Source organism: Eptatretus burgeri, chromosome 1, assembly GCF_056783735.1.
Source record: "Eptatretus burgeri isolate ZD-2024b chromosome 1, Ebu_testis_v1, whole genome shotgun sequence".
NCBI classification, from domain to species: Eukaryota; Metazoa; Chordata; class Myxini; order Myxiniformes; family Myxinidae; genus Eptatretus; species Eptatretus burgeri.
The window spans coordinates 115317150-115337240 of record NC_140961.1 but is presented as its reverse complement, the minus strand read 5'-3'; the positions used below and the strand labels follow the sequence as shown (position 1 = coordinate 115337240).

The following is a 20091-nucleotide window of genomic DNA, read 5'->3' as shown; positions in this document are numbered from 1 at the left end:
ATGGTAGTTGTAGAACTGTTGCCTTGTGAGCCTGGTGTGACATGTTTGACTTGATGCAACATGCTGTGTGTCACAGTGCCAGCCAGCATAACCACCGAGAAACAATGGTAGGTCACACATGGTATCAATGTTACAAGACACATAGGAAATGTGCTGGGGTGATCTGTCTCGGACATACGACAATGTCCCTGCTGCGACTTCATCATGTGTCAACTGATTGTATCGTTTGCACTCAGGACCATGCTTGAATTACATCCTGACTTCCTGCGGCTCTCTGCCTTCTGCAGTTGCACAAATATCTTCCTCTTTGTTGACAGCAGCATGTTCCTGTAGGCAGCAGCAGAAGGATTGTTTCCAGTTATCACTTTGTGGATGTGTTGGAAACGATCAGGTCGATATGTATTCTTCTGAGATGTATTGATGCTTGAGGTTACAGCTTAATCCCCATTAGTGATGTACAATTTGCCATGCAGTCTGTCCTCCCCTCAGGAGGGTAAACAGTTGAAGTGCAATGGAATGTCTGACTATGCATGTGAAAACTCGAGGTGCCATGGCCGTGGGGGGGGGGTTATTTTGGTCCCACAGGAGGCAAATGAAAAAGTGCTTGTTTATTTGCATATGTTGGTTCTGAAGTTATTTACCTCTGGGGAATTGTCACTGAAAAGTGCTTGAAGAGACCAGTAGGATACTGGGATAGGGCAGGCAAAGAAATTGTGGAAACAGTTCATGTATTCACTAAGAAATCTGAATGTGTGACAGTATTAACACGTTAGTCATCTGGCCAAGATGGTAAGGTGCCATATTAGTGTGTTGATGCTGAACTGCACATTTTAGGCATTGGCGTCCTCTCTGTTCAGCTCAAATGGCCTGAAGTTTTGTTGTTCAGTCTTGCTTGGCAGTACTTTTGCTACTTCCTTTCTTCTGCACTTGCACTCTTGCTGCTCTTGACTCATTTGCCCTCAGTGTAACTGTTACCTCTATCTTCTGCTTTCTTGCTGTTCTTGATCAATTTGCTCTCGGCATAACTGTTCATCTCGTATCTCATGTCATATCTCATCTCATCTGTCCTCCCCCTTTACAGAGTTGTAGAGGTAGTCTCAACTGAGAAGCCTCTTGATTTTGAGGTCAAATTTTTTTAAATCGTCATTTTTCATCCGATTGACTTGAAAGCTGAACAGGATTTGCATATTGCTTCACTGATTTGGGAAACCAACTCTTTGAGGTCAAAAGCTCAAAGGTCAACTCAAAGCCAAACTTCTAAAATCATCAATTTCAATCTAAAAAAATCAATTTTTATCTGAGCTTTGATTGAGATTGTCAATATTAATCTTAATGAAATGGACAATTTGATGTATCAATGGCATCCTTTGGAAAAGGGTGTGGATTTTGCAAGCATCATGCTCTGCATGACATCGTTTTCTTGTTTGTTTGTTTGTTTATGTGCAGCTTATCTCAAAATGTGGATGGATTTGTGTGAAATTTGGTGGGTACGTTGAGTGCTACGAGGAGAAATTTTTTTATTACAATTTTGTTAAGATCCGGCTCCTTTTTCAAAGTGGTTTTTCACCATTGAGAGATGGGGTCAAAAACAATATATAGCATGATATCTCAAAGTTGTGGACGGATCCAGACGAAACTTGGCGGACAGATTGGGTGTGTGATGAGGATGAATGGACTCTATTTTGGTGAAGACCCGGATCTGGGCGGAGGTATGCACTCTACTGAGTGCCCTTCTCGTTTTAAATGTAATCATCTTGATCAGGCATGTAAAATTCCCTTTTGCCTTCGCCGTATTTACCAGTCATTTTGATGAGCCGAGTGCACTGCGATTGTGGAAAGCTACGGCTGCAGATACTTGATGGGCTTGGTGGGAACAGTTCATAATGGAGATTTGTCTTGCAATTTATCGCATTAACTAAGATAACATGCTCATAATTTATATAATGGTCAAATTTTTGCATCTCCACAGATCCGAAGAACTTGCTCAAATTCCACCTTCCTTATTTTAAAATACTGCACATCTTTCATTCACTTTATCCATTCTGTGCCTCATTGTTTATACACACTGTTTGTGTGTTTGTATCAGCTTGCAGCCCCCTGGAGAGGCGTTCTTGCATCCAGTGATACGATATAAGTGTTCACTCGGAGACGTTAAACCCGTCGGTCTTCTCTATGATCCATTGCAGGATGTTGTTTGTTTGCGGTCAGTAATTTCCCTTATCTTCAATTTTACATCCAAGAGTTGCAGTAATGATAATTATTCATGTAATTGTGCTTCTGTTTCTGTTTGCCTTTATATGCATCAGAAGTTAGTGTCAATGAAAAAGAGCAAATGATTTTTGTCTGCATAAAGTGCATGTATATTTTTTAATATAATTGTCTGAGAATGTTTATCATCTGCATAAATTTTGGAGATTCTCAAAAAAAAATTGAAATGGAGAGAAAACCATTTCGTTCATTTATAATCTATTCGACCATATTCTCTGAGACATTATGGTAAAAATCAGACTATGTTACTTGAATGTCACTCTTCTTGTAGGCCTGCTGAGCAGTGGAATATGGCGGCTCGACATTACTTCAAGGAAGCTGTGGAAGGTCAGGATGAAATTGCCATCTTTTGGCACAACTTTCATACTAATTTCAACTTACTACTCATTTAAACTGGAGAAAAGAAAATGATAACATTTCAACTGAGAAAACTTCAGTGCAGAATTTTTTTTCTTCCAATAATTCCAGAATGCACACAACAAATAGGCAAGGAGCTATTACTGTGTAAAATAAATAAATGGGACAAATTCTGAAACATTATCCCCCCCCTCCCCTCCTCCATGTACAGTGGCCTGCAAAAGTATTCACCCCGACCAATAATGCCACATTTTGATGAATTACAAATGATATAGAAACAATTTTTCCAAATAAACTTTTTATTCAAAATTGAAGAAGTCAAACTACACAGTTATAGTTGAAGGAGGTTACATGTCATGAATACCTTCAAAAAACATGTACAGATAAAAATTCATTGGTTGCAAAAGTGTTCAGCCCCTTAGGTCCTTTTCCACAAAAGGTGCTTCCACCAGGTGGAAGTTTCAGATTTCTGTCTGACTCAAGAAGGTTTTCATCAAGGATTCTCGTGTACTTTGCACCATCCATTGTCCCTTCTATCCTCACAAGCTTGCCAGTCCCTGGTGATTGAAAAGCAGCCCCATAACATGATGCTACCATCACCATGCTTGACAGTAGGGATGGTGTTGACTGGGTGATGTGCCACATGTAACTCTTTGACTTTAGACCAAAAAGTTAAATTTTTGTCTTGTCTGATTACAAAACTTTCTCCACATTCTTTCAGTCTCATTAAATGTTTTTTTGCAAATTCCATATGAGCTTTGAGATGAGTCTTTTTCAGTCATGGCTCTTTCTTGCCAATTGTCCATGGAGGCCAGCTTTGTAAAGGAAATGGAAATGTGATATTGATGATTGATGAATACTGACCACTATTTTGGACATAGAGCCTTGCAGATCTTTCAAAGTCATTGATGGATTTACAGTGACATCCTGAACCAGTTTCCTGCTTTCCCAGCTGCTGAGTTTGGATGGATGACCTCATCTGGGTAGCGTCTGGGTGAAATGCTGCTTCCACTTCTCGTCTAGGACCTGGCTTAGACATGTATGCACTTGATTTAGGAGAGGATGACTCAACTGTTTTAGGCTAATATGACCCCAAGGAACAACTTGGGATGTGTGCCAAAATCTCCATCCGGGACGAACAGCCCGAAAATGACCATGGCTTTTAAAAATCTATGTACCCCTTTGTCTATCACTCTATGCACCCTATTATCACTCACTCAGCCTGCTTTTGATTTATTCATAGCACCAGTGCTACAAGATCCGGAGAGAGAGAGAGTGAGAGAACGACTTATCCATCCAGTGTCACAGAGATAATATCTCATTATATTATAGATAATATCACTCCATCCAAGCAGCCTTTCAAGTTTACCTTAAGGAAAGGGCATCGCTGTCCCACTCCTTGGATTACTGGAACGCATACGTTTCCCACCTGTTCCCAATAGTCAGGGATCTGACCAATTCTCTGTGCGTATGATGATCCGTATGATCCGCATAGTGATTTGGCACATGTTTTACGCCGGATGCCCTTCCTGACGCAACCCTGGTCGCCTCTTACGACACAGGGATATAGCAAAATCAAGTTTACGTCCCCTAATACCACCTTGAAATTGGCTCTCAAAGCAGACATCAAAGATGAGACAATCAAAGCTCTCATGTTTATTGAGTATGGGAGTCACTGGGGGTTCACTGTTGAGGAGCTACTCAAGCATGAGATCACCAACTCTGCATTCTTCTTGGTTGACGAAGATGGTTACTTTAGGAAGAGTACCAGATCACAACTTGGGACTGAGCTGCTGTAGTTGTGCCCACTAATAGATTAAAAGGGCCAGAAACCTCCCCACAAACCCACGCCATCATTATTGACTTCATGGCCTTGGTGAGAAAGGTCCCCTTAAAGAAGCTTGATCCGCCTGTCAAGACATTCCATGACTTTGCTATTGCCTTGACATCTATGGTCACCAAACCTGGGCAAAACTGTGATGAGATCCATATCGGTTTTGATGCTTACAGAGAGGATAGCATCAAGAATGGAGAGAGGGGGAGAAGAAGAAAGTCAAAAGAAATGGTTGTCCTTGATGTGATATCACCAAACCAAAATGTTCCAGTGGTATTAGAGAACTTTTGGTCATCTTCCATCAACAAAACTGCTTTCCAGGCATTCTATGTTGAGTGGCTCACCACCAATTACCACGGAACCAAACCTCTATACCTCGGTATATCACCACAGGCATGGATGGTGTCAGCTGGGTGTGCTTCTCCATTCCCTCGGCTCAACTGCACACACGAGGAAGCTGATGACAGGATGACGTTCCATGTGCAGGACATTCTAAGTCACCGGTCCAGGACCTACATCCATGACGCTGTCATCAGGTGACACAGATGTCTCTGTGTGCCTGTTATACCACATCACAGTCAATTGGAGAGATCTTGGCCTCCAAGAGCTTTGGCTCATCCGCAACTCAGGAGTGAAAAGATCAATATTACCACTCCATGATATCTGCATAGCACTGGGAGACGAGCTCACAAAGTGTCTCCCAGCACTCCATGCGCTGACTCGGTGCGATACAACCAGCAAGATATCAACTAAACTTGCAGCCCTGAATGCTGTCTGCAAAGCAGGCAATTCCTCTCTGATCCTGAATTTTGACTGTCTCCAGCTCGCAGAAAGTGCAATACAGATGGCAGAGACATTCTTGGTCAAGTGTCTCAAACCATCAACAGACCTGGAGACATTTGATGACCTGCGTCTCACTGCATTTGATAATGCCCTCAAGATGGACTTTGAGAGAACCACTTGCACCTCAACTAATGCAAGGAAACGTATCCATAGAGGCTATTACCAACAGCAGCTGTGGGTCCAAGCCCCATTTGGAGATGCCACCCTGATTATGAATGCCGAGTCTTATGGGTTTGTAAGAAGAGGCAGTTTATTAGTCCCTGAGATTGTGATCTCCAAACCCAAAGGCCTGCCAAATCCCTGCACATGTGGCAAGTGTGCTTGCAAAAATGGGTGTTCCTGCAGGGTAGCTGGGATCAAGTGTTGCAAGTACTGCAAATGCAAGGGAGGTGATTGTTGTAAAAACCCTATCACTGAATGAACACTGCTCATCATCCTCATACCTGGACTCTTGTGTTACTCTACAGTCTACATGTTCCTGCCCCTGGTTTACGTGACACATAAACAGTATTAATGTGGTTTTAAAAGTTGTATTGTTGGTGGTTGGGCAATTTCCCTGCTGATCTTTGAAACATTTAAGCTCTCTCGACACTGCTGCCTACTAAAGTAATGTTTTGTTTTTTATTTTTCATTTTAAGTTGACATTCCATTGATAATAGTATGTAAATGATTGAAAATACAATTTCTTTATATTAATCAAATGCTCACTTTCTTTCTTTTTAAAAAATCCCTTGTATTGTTCAAATTCCAAATTGTCAATTCAACTCTAGTAGATGACACAAATCTTCTAACTTTGCTCTAACTCCGGAAAGTTTAAGTTAATAAATATATGGCAATTCCAGTATGTATGGTAAATAAAACGGTTTTTAGCCATTTTCTCATTAAAAAAAAATCAAATTAGAAATTTTACACTCTTCTATGACCCCCCTAAATAAATAAATAAACATGGCCATTCTGAACATTTTGAGCACCTCAGAAAATCTGTAGCTCCAACGGTTTAGAAGATACAGCTATGTCAGAATAGCACTTTCGATGAAAAAGGGTGTGGTCATTTTAAAAAGGACGTGGTCATTTTCTGGCTGTTCGTCCCGGATAGAGATTCTGGCACACATCCCAAGTTGTTCCTTGGGGTCATAGCCTAAAACAGTTGAGTTATCCTCTCCTAAATTAAGTGCATACATGTCTAAGCCAGGTCCTCTACTATTCTTAATGATGGTTTTTACCATACTCAAAGAGAGAATGAATAACTTTGAAATCATCTTGTAATCCTCTCCTGTTGGTCCAATTGACACAAAATTTTGACGATCGGTGTGCCTCTTCCTGTCGGAATTTATGATGATAATTATGACGTCATAGGTCACGTTGTGCAGGCGCCATCTTGGAAAAACCAAAAAAACTTTGCACCTCCACCTGAAACCACTCTATGAAAAAAATTGAAACATGGCTCATTGTCAAGTACTCCCCATTTGGAATAAGATATGTTTATGATGTCATTGGTGCCTTCATTATGATGTCATAATTTGACAAGTGCAATGCTTGATCCGGTCAGTATGGAAAAAAATTTCTCTACAATCGTTGGTCCGATTGACATGAAATTTTCCACATCGGTACGCTGCTTCCTGCAGAACTTTTTGTCATAATTATGTCATAGGTCCCATGATAGACACCATCTTGGGAAAACTGAAAAACTTTGCACCTTTATATCTCCGAAACCACTCGATTGTAAAAATTTACACATGGCTCATTGTCAAGTCCTCCGCATGCGGAATAAGATTTGTTAATGATGTTATCGGTGCCTTCATTATGACGTCATAATTTGACAAGTGCAACGCTTGATCTGGTCAGTATGAACAAAAATTTATCTGCAATTGTTGGTCCAATGGACACAATTTTCACCAATGGAGTGCCGCCTCCTGTAGAATTTTTCATTGATAATTGACGTCATATATCATGTGGTACAGGCACCATCTTGGAAAAACTGAAAAACTTTGCCCCTCTATATCTCCGAAACCACTCCATTGTAAAAATTGAAACATAGCTCATTGTATAGTACTCCCTATAAGATATGTTAATGATGTCATTGATGCCCTCGTTATGATGTCATAATTTGACAAGTGCACTGCCTGATCGAGTCGGTCTGAAAAAAAATTCTCCACAATTTTTGAAACTGCTAATCGATCAATGCATAACTTTAATTGATCAACAACCCATGGGAAATATAGTTTGAGAAAAATGACATCATTGGTCACTGTTCTGGCACCATATTGGATCAAAGAAAAATACTTAAAAAAAAAAAAAACAGACGAGTTGGTTTGCATCGAGTCCTTCTCAAGACTGCAGGGTAAATATTCTATGAATACCATCTAGTTTGGAAAGTAAAGCTCTTGAGTTGGAAATTTTTTGTGTGTTGTTTTTGGGTGCTTGATGCTTGTGTTGTAGGTTCTTCCTTGACGCATGTACAAGTGCTGGGACTGCAGAATCAGACTTTCAACGTACGACTTTTTCTGGGGCTTTCCGGGGATGATAAACAGGTGCTATGCCAAGCAGACATTGTCTGTTACCCTACATGAACAAAGCATAGAAGGAGATTCGTGTTATTCAGAGGTTCAGAAATATTGGGCCTTGAATGAAGAAGTATTTGGCCATTTGTAGCATGGACACATTTTATAAAAAAGTGAAAGTGTATACGAGTCATTTTTAGTAAAAATGATTGCTGTGGCTGTTTGATAATTTGAGTGTACTGAATTTTAAAATGGTTGTTACCAGGGTATATTTGTTTAGTTATTTGGCTACTATAAATGTAAAAAAACCAAGATGGCTACCAAAATACATCATTTTAGTTATAAATGTGCATGTTATCATCTTTTTTTCCCACAAACTTGATATTTTTTTATAGTCTTTCAAATCAGACAAGGACCCGAGTGAACTTGTAATTGGAAAAATAAATAAAATTTGCATTGATTACCAAATCTTGGGGTCAACGGAGCAAATGTCAAGGTTGAAGGTCACTGTACAATCTTGCACCATTAATATATTTTGTCATATCATGCCCCCCATAGGCTACCATAGTTTTCTGGATATTTATTGTCATGAAGTATGATGCTGCTGCCTGGGTGTGCCTGAATCCATGGAACACCTTTGCCCTGTTGATGTAAGAATGGACAATATTAACTCGGTCTTCTCCAAGAAAGTGGAGATAGAATGGGTTGACACATTTTAGAAAGCAAAGGACTCCTGCCTCGAATGCATGAGCTTCTGAACTGGCTTACATAATGCAATGTCAGAAGTCCACAATGAAGACTGAATGGAAAGCATTCAATCAAAAACTAACCAATAATGATTGAGAAAGAACAACAATTGCATACATGCCAATCCTTCAAGCACCGGCCAGTTAACTTGATACCTTATGTGATGATAAAAATGCCACCGGCACTAGCCCGTGAACTTGATACCTTAGTAGTAGAGGTGTATGGAAGTATCATCACACGTTGGTCAGTAGAATACAATCAACACAGTGGACCATGCTTTCTACTATAAGCTAGTAGAGTTCAAATGGGCTATCCCAGAACACCAGCATAATCTCATTCCACATCTTGGGGAATCTCCACACATCATTGTGCTTCCTCCAGGCTATTGAAAAACACATGAGTGGCTCAAGCCTGGCAGAAACATGGGTAGAAAGTGGTATCCATGGTCCCAATACAACTGAGCATGTCCTGAATGGAAAGGCATACCAAAAAGCCATGTGGGCCCCACACAATCACTATGCAAGCACTGTGGAGACTACTGATGCCAATCCTATTAAATTCTGCCAACAATTTGATGCAAGACTGTGTGATGAGATATCAAATGCTTCAAACACCCCTAATGACATTGAGACTCACACAATGTTTCTGAAGAGCTCAAGATTCCAAAAGCAGTGCTTGAAAGAAGAATGCAACATTCACATTCTAGTGGAACTACATGGAGATGGTCTCAATCCTTTTCATGTTTGTGCGTGTCCAATGTGATTGACTTTGGGATCTTCATTTACACTGTTTCTGATGGATACAACCCTATTTCTATAGGTATGATTGTCATAACATTAAGAAGGTCGGGTTTGAGGGGGTCGACAGACACAGTTTACTGGGGGATTGCCCCCCCCCCAAAAATGATATTTGCTTTCTTCTCAGAAACGAAATACATGATTTTGATAAAATTTGACCACAACCTTCATCACCTGTGATGTACAAAAGTTTGTTCACGGCTTAAAAAAAAAATCCATCTGTTTACTTTTTTTCTCCGTCACATATTTTGTGGGCCATCCACGCCTACCAGTGGTTCTCTGGTTTTCTTATCCAACCGTTACCACGTGAGCGCCGAGGGGATAGCCCCTATTTTCTTGTGTCTTCGCTGATGACGTCGCTGGAGGTCTGATGCTTTCGGTTCTCCAGCCAACAGAGTAAAAAAATCAGAGTCCATGATAGGTTTTCCTTCCTGCGATAATTTAGATGTCATCCACCAGACGGCAGTGTCCTTGGGTTAACCTGAGGATAACCCCCTTTGGGTGGGTGCCTGGAATGTCCAATCCCAAAGAGGGGATGATCACCTGTCTCTTATCAACAAGCGTTTCAACATCGGGATTGCAGCGCACTGAGGTTCGGAGACCAGATAGAGGTGAAATCATGGCGGGTGGTTACGCCTACGATTGGTCTGGTCGCTCTGATGGTTACCATGCCCAAGGAGTTGCTGTAGCTGTGTCCATCAAGCTAACTCCAATGATAATTGAGGTAACACCGGTCAACGAGCGTTTTCTGAGATGGAGGATTTGTCACTCCATGGGTGTCGTTTTCCTGGTCTCTTTATTTGCTCTGACTGAGGCGTGTGATCTCACAGTGAAGGACGCATTATATGCTGTGCTCGAGTCTGTTGTTGATCAATGCCCCAGGCGAGATACTCTTCAAGTCTTGGGGGATTTCAATGCATTGACTGGCACTGATAGGGATGGTTATGAGACATTTGTTGGTTCCCATGGATCTGGAACTGAACCAGAAGAGCACCAATTTCCTTGACTTTTCAAGAAGTCTTGGACTTAGGGTGGCTGGTTCATGGTTTCTGCACTCACAGCCTCATCGCTAGACTTGGTATTCTACCGCTGGTGGTGTTGCAATGGAGATTGACCATGTGATTGTTGATGGTTGCTGGAGGATGATCCAGAACTGCAGGGTCTACCGGAATGCTCAGTTCCTCAATCCCTATCAGAGGCTTGTTGTAGCAACTCTGAAGGGGCAGCTTAAATCCAGGATAATGGCACCATCTCAGCCTATGCTGGATGTTGGCAAGCTCAAGGATGAATGAGTAGCTGAGGAGTTTTTCAAACAGGCTGAGTGGGGTTTTGGGGGTGGGGGGTTGGGTGCTTTGGGAGATCCTGAAGAGTTGTGGAGTGCCTTCAAGACCACCGTCCTTGATGTTGCCGGTGGATGTCTTGTAACTTACCGAAGGGCGAAGAAGAATTTTGTCTCAAGGTGCACTGGATACCATTGATCAGAGTCGCAGGGCCACGCTTGAGTCTCCAAGCTGCTCAGGGATTTGAGGCGTAAAACTAGACGTGCGCTGAGGGAGGACAAGGAGGCTTATGTGTCAGGAATATGTGAGGGGGAAGAGATTCACCTGTGGTCAAGTGATTCTCATTCTGCTTACAGGGGAAATCATGCATTGCGTTCCTCCAAGCCTGTCCTTCAGTGTACTGCAGTTAGAGCAGAGGTGGTGGGATTTTGACAGATGAGTCCGAAGTGAAGGCCCGCTGGGCCGGTTACTTTGAGCGGCTGTACCAGGCTGACCCATCAGCTGTTGAGTTGGATGTCAGGGGTGTTACTATCCATATTGTTGACCCACCTATCAACTGTGATCCACTTTCCTTTGTGGAAGCACAGGCAGCGGTGAACCGGTTGAAATGGGGGAAAGCTCCCATCTGTGGGATCCATGCTGAACTTCTCAAGGCTGGTGGAAATATTGTACTCCTGTTGTTGCATGCAGTTCCATGCTCTGCCTGGAACACAGGTATCATCCCAACTAACTAGAAGAGGGGCGTTGTTGTCCTCTGGAAAGGGAAGGGTGATCATCAGGACCGCAACAACTACCGAGGGGTGACGCTGCTCTCAGAGCCAGGCAAGGTCTTTGGTCGGATAATTCTTGGTTGTGTTCGCCACCATCTGCATGAGCACCAGCGCCCGGAGTAGTCAGTCTTCTCACGAAAGAGGTCTACGATTGACCCTATCCTTGCTCTTGACCATCCTCACCGAACGCAGATGAGAGTTTCGGCAGGGGCTGCTTGCAGCTTATGTTGATCTCTGCAAGCCGTTCGATTTAGTGAATCGAGATGTTTTCCGTAGGAATCTTGGTCTTCGCTGGGTGCCACCAAAACGGATCAATATGATGTCTGAACTACATTATGGTAGTGAGAGTGCTGTGAGATGTGGTGATACCATCTCCAACTTATTCCAGGTGCTACTGGTGTTTGTCAGGGTGTGTACTGACCCCCACACTTTTCAGCACTTTTATGGACTGGCTTCTGGGGAGGATGTTTGAGAGATCAAGCTGTGGTGCATTGTTTGGGAATGTCAAGATCTCTGGCCTTGATTTGCAGATGATGCAGTCATCTTTGTGGAGACTGGATATCCTTTTGGGGGCCCTCGAGGTGCTAAATGAGAAGTGGGAGCTGCTGTGATTACGGGTTTCCTGGGTCAAAACTAAGATCCAGGCTTTCAGTGACATATTTGATGCTGCTATCTTGTCTGTTCCTGTTTGTGGTGAGGATGTTGATGTCACGCAGAGATTCACTTGCCTTGGCAGTGATATTCATGTCTCCGCTGACTGTGAGCCAGAGGTCAACATGTCTGGGTCGAGCCTGGGAGTCATGGATTCACTGGATCATGGGGTGTGGCACTGCCGGTACCTGGGCAGGAGGACGAAAGTCCGAGTCTTCAGGTCCTTGGTGCTTCCAGTCTTGCTCTATGGATGTGAGACTTGGACTCTGACAAAGGATCTGAGACGGAGACTTAATTTCTTTGGTACCAGGTCTCTTGGGAGAATCCTTGGCTTTTGCTTGTCGGACTTTGCGTTCAATGAGTTGTTGCTGAGAGAGGCTCAAATGAGATTTGTTACCTGCATAGTCCGTGAGGGTCAGCTATGGTGAGATGGACATGGGGTTTGTTTTCCTGATGCTGATCCTTCTCATCAGATTTTTTCACCAAGGGAGTCTCATGAGTGGAGGAAGCCAATGGGCTGACCATGTGCCGACCATTTGTCTAGTGGTTTCCTCCTGGCCCATCCCCATCTCCTTGAGATGCTGATCAACCTGCTGCATCTGCCTGGTGGATGGCCAGACGGGGGCCTCTGGAGTACTGGCGGAAAGTGGACGTAATGATGCGCTACTCTGGTGCATGCTCCCATTCCTGACCTGACCTGATAACTTCAGAACAGCTGAAGGGATCTAAGTTAAACTTGGTGTTGCTACAGTATGTGTAATGATGTGGAGATAAACTGATAAGATTATGGGGTCAAGATGTCAAAGGTCAGGGTTATAGTTTGGTAAAAATTCTGTTACTGTGCTAACTTGTGATCCAGTAATGGGATTCTGACCAAACTTAATATAAGTAAATATTATGATGCAAAGAGGAACTGTTTAGATGTTGATATTGAGGTCAAAGGTCAGAGGTAATGCCAGGTAAAAAAAATTAATGCTTGAGCACAGCTGAAGGGATTTGGTACAATCCTGTATAATGATGCGATAATGTGGGCGGAGGCATATCTGTCAATGTCGTGACATTGAAGGGTGCCGTTCAAATTTTCCTCTTTATTACCTTTGTCACCGAAGGTAGACGGAGGTTATGTTTTCACGTATGTCTGTCTGTGATGTGATCATGACATGTCAAAAAATTAGGACGGATTTGGACAAAATTTGGTAGACAGCTTCGGTGTGTGACCAGGACAAATTGATTTGATTTTGGTGAAGATGCTTCTCCAAGAATATTTATATTTTTAAGAGATTCCTCACGATTGTGAGCTCGGGCCAAAAACTATATGTAGCACGATATCAAAAAGTTATGCATGAATTTGGATGAAACTTGGACAGATTGGGTGTGCGACAAGGACAAATTGATTCGATTTTGGTGAAGATCTTGATCCAGGAATATTTTAAAAAAGAGATTCTTCAACATTAAGAGCCGGGGCAAAATAACGATATATGTCATGGTTTCTCAGAGTTGTGGACATGTGACAAAATTTGTTGGATGAGTTGGGTCGGTGACTCGAACAAGCCGATTGGATTTGGGTTTCGGTCCGGATGCTTTCTGTCAAGATTTGCGACTTCAAATGGGACTTGAAGCGGATGGGGTTTCCTTTGTGATTCCGCTCTGAAAGAGTTTGATGCTACATGGCCTAATATTTTTGGAGCACAAAGGGCCAGTTGTGAAATTGTTGACTGCAATAGTAAGATTGCCAGAGACAATACATAGTGGTGAGATAATTAAGTGAGCAGCTGTTTGGTATTTAAGCTTTGGCGAGTTGGGCATATTCCTTCATACTCCTGACTTGTTCCTTGTAGAGGTGGGGTGAGACCTTGAAGGGTCAGGAGGTGAGCCACTAGTTAGTGCCATAACTCTTGCTGCTGTGCCCATGTTGTTTATGGCTTGCTTTTTTGTGGTTCTTTTATATTTTTTTTTGGTCTGTGGTGACCCTTTGGACGTTTAAGTTCTGGAATGGTGGGGCTTTTCAATGTGTACATCCAGCATGTCCAATTAGATCATGTTTTAGTTCAGGAGCATTGGGGTTGAACATGGAGATAAATTGTACAAAGCTATTCTTCATCCAAGTTGCAAAAAATCCTGTTGAACAACATATTAAATAGAAGTCCCTGATTTTCCCATGTGTGCATGTGTGTCTGTGGTCACGATAACTCAAAAAGTTTTGGATCAATTTTGATGAAATTTGGTACACTTATTCAGCAATTTATGGTCAAGTGGTTAAACTTTGGACAAATGGTACCATATTTAGATTTATGTTTGTCTGTCTGAAAACGATATTTTTGAAAATTTTTTATTGTGGATACATTTTGATTACACTTGCTGTATTGTGTAGGTATATACTCAACCTATTGAATGAGCCATGTGATTAAAATTGTTGACCAATCGGGCAGTATTAAGATGTCCGTCTGTCCATAAACATCATTTTTGATGAAATGGGGTATACATACATACTCAACATCTTATTTTTATTTCATAAATTCAGGTTGGACAGTTTGCAATAAATTTGTGATACAAATATATGAAAGAATTGACATCAATTTTCATAAAACCAATTGTGCACAATAAACTGAAATACAGATTTGTTTGCCAGTCTCACCCATGATTGTTTTTGTGGTGCTTTCACACTAATTAACAATTTTATTTTTTCTTCGATATTGAAGCAATTAAAAATATTTTTTCTACCTTTTAAATTTATTTTATTCGTTCCCAACTGGCGTGTTTTTTTTTCAGTATTGTCATGAGTTAAAAAAAAAAAAAAACGATGCATAATTACTGAAGAATCTGCATTTTCCTATTTTTACCAATCCTACCCAACACCAGTTGTCTGTGAGCTATGAGCTTGTGCAAAGGATGTTTGCCTTCTACTTGAACAAATGCCTCTCACATCGATGTCTAATACTGCGTGGGAAGACCTTGGAGTATGGGCCACCGAATAGCTTCGGTGTTTACGGTTCAGAGAAAAGTTTACCTGCATCTGTTTCAACGTTGGAAAATGGACACACTGATGATGATTATCAGCATCTCTCAGGTGTGAGCAAGAACAAACAAACAGTTCTTTACCTTATTGGAATCGTTTTCAATGCCACGTATGTGGAAAGGCAAATCAGTTGATGGGTATTTAACGGAAGCAGATAAATATTCAGCTTGTTATATGAACATTTTGTTGCATTGCTTGGATTCTGATGCAACTCTTGGATTCTGATGTTTTTGTGTGAGTGTGACATTGAGCGAGTGAGTTTTTGCGATTTTTGTGGAAATTCCTTGCCTTAATAATGCAGTTGAGACAATAGCTTCACAACAATGGTTTTTACATTGTTAACATGTCTCTGCAGATATTCACTTTTTTATCCTTGCTTTTGACAGATCTTATGAAAGGTGAACAATGGCTGCCTAAAATGTGTGCCACTATGGTTACAAAACAAAGTGAGCTCACACACAGATTCTTATGAAAAAAAAATGAAAAAACTTCATCACCAAAATAACCTTGTTCAGAAACTTTTGATGTGATGAACAATTATTTCAGTAGCCTCAAATCTGCCTTGCCAATTACAGAATTTGAAGATGTGGGAACCCTTTCAAATGGATGGTCCAAAGAGAACATCAAATTGGACCATGTGGTTGCATGCCCTGACAAAGGTGATATTGAGACTGAGAAGAAATCCAGCAGCTGTGAAAGTTATCTTGAGGCTTTCCAAATAAACGTTGTGAACTGTTATGTGGCTAATTATATTTCTAACAATGTCACTTCGTTTCAAGCATCTTCTTGTCTTCCATCTCCTGAACCTGCCCAAGATGCTTCAAAGCTACCTGTGGTCGAGGCTCCAACCAGACCACATACGCCACTACCCCTGATACACCCGAATGAATTGGCACAGTTTGATTTGTTCTCGACCCATCATCTTGACTGTGATCCCATAAAAATTGATGTGGGTGGTAAAAATACAGAGGTCTTGGAAAGCGAATTTCACAAAATATATGAAGACGTGGAAATGAGAAGGTGAGGATGTCGTCCTGATAAACCGTTGCTTGGTGTAACTTGATATGTTATGTTTGATTTTTTTTTGTTGTTAAGCAATGGCCTTTCCCTTCCCCACCCCCCCAGAATTTATACAACATGCAGATAAATCCATTATAGCTAAGAGATAATTTAAGCTTTTAGGGAGCCAGGAAGTCACTGCAAAGTGTCCCTTATGGCATTAAATTGGACATGATCGACTTCTGCCATTTAGTGGATTTTTCTGCCCTTTTGTCTCGAATTGTTTGGTTTCCAAATCAACAATGATAATATTACTAAAAAAAAAAATTATAACATAATGGGTGGTTTGGGGTTTTGTTTTGTTTTGAGTAATATCATGTGATACTTGCTCTATTTGTTAGTCTGTTGAATAGCGAACACTGCAATGTCTTTACTAATATTTTTTGGGGGTTACTATTATTTTGTGCTCATAATTCTATTGATAATGCTCATGGTCTGAAAGACAAAATTGAAATAAGTTAAAAGTTAAAGAAAAAGAGAGAGAACAAAACATCACAAACTATTTAAAATCGATAGAAACATCCGCTCCCCATGGGAACTGCCAGGGGGTGGGTCATAAAAGTGTGCAGATCAGCATCTGGCCTTGCACTGCCTGTGTGTCAGTAAACATATTGTTGTAGATTTCTGCCCACCGGCGTGCGAACGACCGCGTCGAACCAATAGCGGCCGCTTCGCCCACCGAACGGACAATCCAGTCGCGGCTTTCCGGATCAACGCCGAAAACCAGCCACGGGTGTGCTTTTAAGCACACCACAACCTGTTACGTACTCGACCCGCGCTACAGGGTTAATCGCCGAATTGTCGATATACCTAATTAATCGCGCGGGTAGATGACCGAGAGATTGTACCTCAACGGGACCGCTTGGAAACGAGCTGCTTAAGCAGGTCGCTTCCTTTTGGGATAACTGAGCGGTGTATTATCGCGCAGTCCCGTTGGACTCGATCACTTTACCGGCTATTTAAAATCAACTATATTCCGAGAGCAAGATGGCAGCTCAATTAAGGGAAGCGGACGCAACAAACAGGTTTACATTCACACAAGGGCATTTATTGTAATAAAGTATGTAAGCACGCATGCACGTATGCAATTAAACAAGGCGAAACACGTACGCAATTATACAAGGCCAACACGCATGACAAGAGAACTACAACTGTTCCACACAATCACTTAACAGTTTTTACTACTTAGTAGACATGGGCCCACGGACACACGTACGCACGCACACACACACACACACCCAAGAAATGGTGGCTGGGGCCTTTAATAACGGGCTCCAGCTCGGAGGACAAGTGAGCTGAAACCCAGAGCCTATCTCGAACCTCTCCACCTCGTGTGGTCTTCAAGTTGTTCGGACCCGGGGTCCAGCGAGAGCGAGCTGGATCCAATCGCCGTGAGCCGCGATCCTTCCCGAGCTCCCGCGAATCCTCCCGCGCTTCTCAACACGTGCTGGTGAGACGAGGTACCGATCCTTCCTGTCGATGCGTCGCTTCCCCGAGGAACAACCTCCAAGAAGAGGCCGACGAGTCGCACCAAGCCAGGAACCAAACGGAGAACAAAGAGCTCCACGAACCAAGAAGAAGAAGCCACCACTCGCAGCTCGAGTCGAGCAACCGGCTCGACTCTCCTCCAAACAAAGCAGCTCTTCAAAAAGCCTACCGAGCCAAGCAGGACCCGAAGCTCTGCTGAACAACTCCTCTGCAGAAGCAAAAAGCTTCCGAAGGCCTCAACCCTAACCCGAGCTAAACAGGACCCGAAGGTCTGCTGAACTACTACCCCCCCCACTCCCCACTTCAAACAAAGAAAAGATCTCTTTATCCTTCTCCGCCCCCCCCCCATCCCCCGCACCCGGCGTGACTCATGCCCTCGTGATACATCCCCCGCTCAACCACGGGTGGGAGGGAGTTATGGATGTCATGAATCACGGGATGGAAGGGCTGTTCTTCCTCTTCGCAGAAGAGGGGGAGGGCGTCTCCATTGTTCGCTCCCTAACTATTAAATCGATCCACAGCACATCTAATCGATTTCAAAACATTTAAACAAATGAAGGTGAGCTATCTAGGGAACAAGCACTTATCGACATAGCTGACGAAAGGAACCTGTATGTTGTGTGCAATCGAATTCCAAATTCGTAACAATATATTCATTTAATTGTCTCCAAATTTCATTCAGGTGAGTATTAAACAATGCCAGTGGACCACTAGGAATGGGATTATGCGTCAAATATAGGACCCAATTGGGCCGTCAGTTTGTTGAGGCAATAAATGATCTTGACATTGTAATAAATAACCTTGACCTTGACATTGGGTGTTTGGATATGGACACCCAGCAGGATTAAAAACAAAACCTGTCAAAGGGCGGAGGAACTCCTTGTGAGCCAACGGCCATCCATATCTAGTGCCCAACTGTGTCTGCGGACGTCCTCCTGCAGTTGGGTTACTTTTTGTTAGGAGGTTGGTGGCAGGATTTGCACTCCGGCCACCGTAAAACCCTTAATTCCGCAAAACACAAACGCGCAAAAAAATCTGAAAACGCACTCCGTGGGAGTACCTCCTGTGCAGCTTCCCTTCGCAGGACTGCTCACCGGATGACGGGATTGGGGCAAAGCCTTCGGGACCCCCAATCTTTGATGATAGGAGGGAAACCACGGGGTAACATTCCTGGGTCAGATTGCGGGAGAGTGTGTCGGAGTGGTGCTGAGGTGTCGTCCACCAGACGGTGGTCTCCTTGGGTTAACCTGAGGCGGTCCCTTCGGGTGGGTGCCTGGAATGCCCTATCCCTAAGAGCGGATGATCACCTGTCTCTGTTATCATCTGAGCTTAAGCGTTTGGACATCGGTATTGCAGCATTCTCTGAGGTTCGGAGACCGGATTGCGGCAAGATGATGGTGGGTGGTCACACTTACTATTGGTCTGGTCGCTCTGATGGTTACCATACTCAAGGAGTTGCTGTTGCTGTGTCCAATAAGCTGACCCCAATGATAATTGATGTAACACCGGTCAACGAGCATATTATGAGACGAAGGATTCGTCACTCCTTCGGTGTCATTTCCCTGGTCTCTGTCTATGCTCCGACTGAGGCGAGTGATCTCACCGTGAAGGATGCATTCTACGCCATGGTCGAGTCTGTGGTTGATCAGTGCCCCAGACAAGATACACTTCTTGTCTTGGGGAATTTCGATGCATCAACTGGAACTGATAGGGATGGTTATGAGACATGTGTTGGTCCCCATGGGTCAGGAACTATGAACCAGAATAGCACTAAGTTCCTTGACTTTGCAAGAAGTCATGGACTTAGGGTAGCTGGTTCATGGTTTCAGCACCCACAAGCTCATCGCTGGACTTGGTATTCCAACGCTGGCGGTGTGGCAAAGGAGATTGACCATGTCCTCGTTGATGGTTGCTGGAGGATGATCCAGAACTGCAGGGTTTACCGGAGTGCTCAGTTCCTCAATACTGACCACAGACTAGTTGTAGCAACTCTAAAGCTGCATCTTAAATCTGGGAGAATGGTACCACCCCAGCCGAGGCTGGATGTTGGCAAGCTCAAGAATGAGAGGGTAGCTGAGGAGTTTGCGAACAGGCTGAGTGGACATTTGGGGGGTCTGGGTGCTTTGGGGGGTCCTGAAGAGTTGTGGAGTGCCTTCAAGACCACCGTCCTTAATGTTGCCGGTGGATGTCTTGGAACTCACCGCAGGGCAAAGAAGAATTTTGTCTCTCAAGGGACACTGGATACCATTGACCAGAGTCGCAGGGCTCGGTTGAATGGCAGAGCTGAGCTGTTCAGGGAGCTGAGGCGTAAAACTGTACGTGCACTGAGGGTGGACAAGGAGGCCTATGTGCGAGGAATCTGTGAGGGGGTAGAGCATCACCTGTGGCCAGGTGATTCTCGTCCCGCTTACAGGGGAATTCGCGCATTGCGTTCATCCAAGCCCATCCCTCGGAGCACTGCAGTTAGAGCAGACAGTGGT

The 20091-nt window shown here is 43.1% G+C and overlaps 1 protein-coding gene across 1 annotated transcript in view; it reads left to right on the top strand.

The window, feature by feature from the left end:
- The first annotated feature begins 2067 nt into the window (after positions 1–2067).
- LOC147035231 (uncharacterized) overlaps positions 2068–20091 on the top strand; it is a 326073-nt gene continuing 308049 nt past the window's right edge. The window contains exons 1-7 of the mRNA XM_085895787.1: positions 2068–2203; positions 2540–2595; positions 7742–7833; positions 14908–15115; positions 15451–15510; positions 15640–15723; positions 15880–16084. Coding sequence (XP_085751913.1) covers positions 2559–2595; positions 7742–7833; positions 14908–15115; positions 15451–15510; positions 15640–15723; positions 15880–16084 — 686 coding nt within the window. The 5' untranslated portion in view covers positions 2068–2203; positions 2540–2558. The remainder of the gene's footprint in view (positions 2204–2539; positions 2596–7741; positions 7834–14907; positions 15116–15450; positions 15511–15639; positions 15724–15879; positions 16085–20091) is intronic.